The sequence below is a fragment of the Spinacia oleracea genome, chromosome 5 (assembly GCF_020520425.1).
Source record: "Spinacia oleracea cultivar Varoflay chromosome 5, BTI_SOV_V1, whole genome shotgun sequence".
Taxonomy (NCBI): Eukaryota; Viridiplantae; Streptophyta; class Magnoliopsida; order Caryophyllales; family Amaranthaceae; genus Spinacia; species Spinacia oleracea.
In genome coordinates this window covers 11,308,831-11,314,101 of record NC_079491.1, presented here as the reverse complement: position 1 = coordinate 11,314,101, position 5,271 = coordinate 11,308,831, and the positions used below count along the sequence as shown (strand labels likewise).

The following is a 5,271-nucleotide window of genomic DNA, read 5'->3' as shown; positions in this document are numbered from 1 at the left end:
ATTAACTTTGAAAGTTAGATATACAACACATTTACATTGTTTTTCATAATTCTACATAAGAAAAAGGTACGCACACTATCCCTTCAAAATTCCGCTATAGGGTATTGTGTGATTGCAAAAAGTACCCAAATTATAAGAGCCTTATAAATCACTCAACCAAACCCCATCTTCTAAAGACAGATTTTAAAATTAAATGTCAACTTAAAAAAAGAGAACAATCAATTCTAGAATTAAAATGCACCCCAATATTTTTTTTCTAAATATGGTAATTATGAACCATCACACACCTGAGATGAAATCTCACATGTTAATACATATAGTTTCATGACAACATCCTTCCTACCTACCTTTTATTATTAATCAATCTACTCTTTGTTTATTAGGTGAAATCTCATTTCTTAACTAAATAATTCATTATTAAAGCCAAAGAGAATCATTTAAAGATCATGAATTATCTATAACTTACTTTTTAAGCAAGTCAAACGATCATGACACCCTTAAACTCAAAGAACATTTCAACTAATCGCTACCCGCTACTCAACCGCTACCCGCTACCGCTAATTTTGCCGAACAGGGCCTATAATTAAAAGGATGAAAAAGACTTTACCAATTAACCTGGTTAAGGAAACGGTTGGAGTAGCGGTTAAAGTAGCGAGTAGCGGTCAATAGTAGCGGGTAACGGTTAGCTGTCAAAGGTAGCGGGTAACTGATATGAGTGTTCGGTAAAAGTAGCGGTTGATATTATAAAATAAAATAAAAGGTGAAATATTATTTAAAACTTTATTATAAATTTGTCAAACACTACCCGCTACCTTAAACGCTACTAATTTTAACGTTTGATAAAAGCTACTCAACCGCTACCTCTACCGCTAACCGCTACCTAAATCGCTACCTCGCCAAACACTTACAAATTTTACAAGTAGCGTCTTGACTCGGTCAAAACGTTACCCGCTACCTCAAAAGCTACCGCCGAACACGCCCTAAATCCGTAACTAAATTCTTAGTAATTACACGTAAAAAAATAAATATTTTTGATTGGCTGTACAAAGAAACTTGTATTGAAATATGAAAATTAATCTCATTAATAAAATTTGATGATTTATCAATTATCATCTTTACTTTGCAAGTTTGCATCTCTTTTGGTTTTAATAATCTATCTTTTTTTTTTCATTGTAATATTTCTGTACAAAATGCTCTGTTTCCAATTAAACAACAATACTTAAATTCTTGAAAAATGATCTAACCTTTTCTTGAACCAATTATACACTTAAACAAATTCCTCCAATTCTTTCAACTTTTCCGCATTATATTCATAATAACAATACTCTTCATCTTCAACCTCCGTCACGCTACCATTATTATCTTGAGTGAATTGTTGAAGGAAAAGTTGATCGTTTTCGCAACATTGGTAGAACAAGCAACTCATGATCACATCAAGAACAACGAGGACGGAGTAAATGTAAGCGATGAGCACCCCCTCGAGCGCCACCAGCCACAAGGCGGCACTACTACTATTAGGGTGGTGTTGAGCGGTGGCGATTATCCTGAAATGGAACAACGCCTCCACCGCGGCGAGGCCGAGATTCGTAGGCACAGCTAAGGCCAACGCGGTGGAGGTTTTACCTCGTATTGAAACACATGCTTTAAGTACAGATAAAAATCCACCTCTCCTTTCTATTCCCGATGACACCAATGCCAAACTACAAACAACGAAAGAATTCGCAAGGATTATGGAGTAGAACACCGACCCAAGAACCGAGAAGAGGAGCACCCATTTTGGAGAGCTAAGGTGGAAGCCTTCGATGAAGTTGAATGCCAAGAAAAGGAGGGAGAAGCATGTTGCATTTGCGGCGAAGATGATGAAAGTGTTGCATATATGGGTGGAGAGAATAGGGTGATAAAGGGCTATAAAAGAAGAAGAAGAAGAAGAAGGTGGTGTTTTTTGTTGATTATTATTAGTCTTATGTGTGAAGAAATGGATGATTGAGGCTTTTGCTAAGAGAAGAAAAGAGAGGGTGAAAGGGAGAGTAACAATAGATGATGAGATTGTTTGAGAAAGTTTAAGGCTGAGAAGGGAGAAGAAATCGGAGTAAGGAGGGAACCCTGCCGCGAGAAACACCGTGTGAAGGCGGCCATACACGGTGGGGAGGAGCGCGAACGAGCGAGGAACAATTGCTTGAGATATGAGGACTGAAATTGAGAAAGGAAGAGCTATGAAGGCAGCTATTGAGGTGAAGTATTGGTAGTGTTGAAGGAATGTATAAACCGATTTTCGAACGATTTTTCCTGCTCTTGCCATTGAAATTAATGGATTATCTTCCATGAAAATGTACAAATTTTTGTAAGGTGATTTATAAGAAAAGTAGGTAACTAAAGAAAGTGATGTGAAAATGAAGCAAAAATGATGTTGATATATGTTAGCTTATAAATGAGGGTACTTAGTTGAAATAAATTCCCCTGTTTTTTTCCTCTGTTTTTTTTGAGGAAGTAAGATGAAGAAATAAGCAAAGGGGTTTGTTTGATGATTGTCCCCTAATCCCCTTTAATAATATGCTAATGATGGAAATTTCTCTGTCTAGTTTTCTCTTTCTCTCTCTAAATTGTTGGTGGTAGTTTGGAGGGGACGTTTGGAAAAATGGTGGTTTTGGATGAATGGATAGGCCAACAACTAGAGACTGATATACTACTTGGAGAAGTTGGAGGTGGAGTTGGTTTTATTAATTAGAAAATAGGGGGTGTACAATTTCTTATTATTTCTTCTCAAATTTTACATCAGCTCTTCTTCTTTCAAATCATCTGACGCTTACGAGTAATTTACTATCAGATCCCAAGTAACGTTGCATACTGATGACATTTGATATGATAAATTACTAACCGTTAGTTGATCAATCTTTTATGGAGCATAAGAATTCATTATTAATAATTTGTTTTAAACTTTGTGTTACATATGTCACTTTGTTAGTCACAATCGATAAATATTACGTAAACTTTTTTCAATTAAGTAATGAATGAATTCTTAATAAGGCAAAATCATAAAAGGGATGTATTGAAGATGTATCACGGTACGGAATTGATGATCTTGGAACAATAATAAACTCAAAAAAGAAAACAAATTAATTATAGGAACTGGTATCGAAAACCAGAATCTGATTCTAACGTTAGGAACCAGTTCCAATCAGTTTTAAGTTTTTTATCATGCAGGTATTCCATTATGCTCATCTTTAGTGACTCGCACATTATGAACAAATGGTAGTTACATTTTTATAGTTTGTTTTCCAAGAAATGGATAAATATGTCAAATTGACTTTCTTCTCACTCCATTGAGCTAGGCTAATTATTTGAAGTTGTGGCATGTTCATGTTTTATGTATTATCATGAATCTGCATAGGTGGCCAATAATATAAGGCCATTAAAAAACTTGAACTGTAAGCATGGTTAAACCTTCATGATTAGGGTATTTCTGTTTGCATAAAACTATGATCATCAAATGTAACATGTAAGTTAACATGAATTTGGGCCAATTTTGGATTAAGAGTTTAATTAGGAGTTGTAAGTGAAAAGGGGAACTCCAATTATTTTGCAAAATCTATTTTAGACTTCTAATACTTCTTCCGTTCTCTTATGTTCTACTAATTTTTTCCCGTTCGCTTATTAGGTGTTACTCACTGTACTCACTCTCACATTATTCGTTTCAAAACAAAGATATTTTTCTCTTTACTCCTGAACCGAGTAAGTATTTATGGATATCAGATATGTGCTTGCAAATGCATATCATCGCAAAAGACAAAATAGTGAAAAGACAAAAATGAAATTGAATGGTACTTTTTAAAACAAAAATGGTACTTTTTTTTTGTTTTTACAGAATTGTACTTTCTTTTAACATGAATGGTACTTCATTTTTTTCCTATTTTATATTTTAGCTATTTTTCTTTCGGTTTTTTCATGAAATGTCCCTGAGGTTTCACGAAATTCACCAAATACCCCTGCGTGTTTCAAAATACATAGTATACCCCTATTTTTTTCGTATTGTTCACCAAATACCCCTATTTTGACTTTCCATTAGTCCTCCGTTAAATCATGTTTATAATTCACCAAATGCACCTATTTATAAATGTCTTGCACAATATACCCATATTTGTAAATTTGTTTGCACCAAATACCAAAACTGCTTTTTAAATTGCAGAATTTGAATCTAACGTACACAAGCATCTTCACCTCTAGATGTTTCCTTTGTTAAGTCAGGAGCATTTTTTCTTCTAGTAGTTCTTCCCAACTGGGACGGAGCACCTTTGCCTCCAGAATTCCAGATGTTCCATTACCCAACAGTGGACTGACAACTTTCTTTTAGCTCCGATATTCTTGCATCCCTCATGTCCCTAAACAAAGAAAATGCAGATTGGAAATCCTGGCTTGACATTGACGCTTCTATTAGAGAGTCATAACAACTAACATCCAAGTGCAAGCCAGAACAATTGATCTCCGCTACCATTTGTGCAGCTTCAGCTGTCCGATACTCTTTACAGTAGGATTTTAAGATTGACAAATACACACCCCAAGTCCAACAGAAGCTCCTTTAGCTTTCATCTCATCCAATATACTATGTGCTTTATCCAACATCCCAAGTACAATACAAGCATTAACTCTCATGCATTAGAAACCCTTTCACAATCTCACAGTAAGTGTCTTCACTAAATTTTGAACACTAAAATTGCAAAAGAAATTACCAAGGCAATCGAAATCCATATTTGAGGAACACTAAAATTGCAAAAGAAATTACCAAGACAATCGAAAACCCAACAAAATTAAATTGGGGCAAATCGTTCAATTTTGCGAATAAAAGCTATGAACCCTAGAAATTGGGGATTTCAAGAATCAACAATTATTTGATTGAAGATTCAAAAGGAGAAATTAGTGAATGAAATCAGAAGTGGTGTTGGTTGAGTGGAGGAGAAAGAAAGTTTGTGAGTGAAATCGAAATCGCGTCAAACATCCGAACAGTACGAAAAAATACCCATGTTTGTGTTTCTGACTAATTTGAGGTGAATCTGCCATTGATGAATTGGGGGTGAGATCGAAATCGCGTCAAATATCCTTTTTGTCGCGAATTCACCCAAAGAACACCCAGATTTTGTAGCATTTGAGTAGAATTTAAGGAAGAAGAACAGGGGAGATGAGAGACGAGAAGAAGATGTTTTTTTTTTTTTGATTTTCTTTAAGGTTTTTCATCCTTAATCGCCCTAAATACGAATTAAGGGTAAAATGGTAAAACAC

At 35.0% G+C, this 5,271-nt stretch overlaps 1 protein-coding gene across 1 annotated transcript; it reads right to left on the bottom strand.

The window, feature by feature from the left end:
* Positions 1-1,053: 1,053 nt before the first annotated feature.
* LOC110798795 (uncharacterized) lies at positions 1,054-2,661 on the bottom strand. Its single transcript, XM_022003988.2, has one exon. It carries the CDS (start codon positions 2,321-2,323, stop codon positions 1,268-1,270), a length of 1,056 nt encoding a protein of 351 aa, XP_021859680.2. The 5' UTR covers positions 2,324-2,661; the 3' UTR covers positions 1,054-1,267.
* Between the last annotated feature and the right edge of the window lie 2,610 nt (positions 2,662-5,271).

Bases quoted from the DNA above. Each gene is read 5' to 3' on its own strand.
- LOC110798795 (XM_022003988.2), bottom strand. From the start codon at position 2,323: ATGGAAGATAATCCATTAATTTCAATGGCAAGAGCAGGAAAAATCGTT.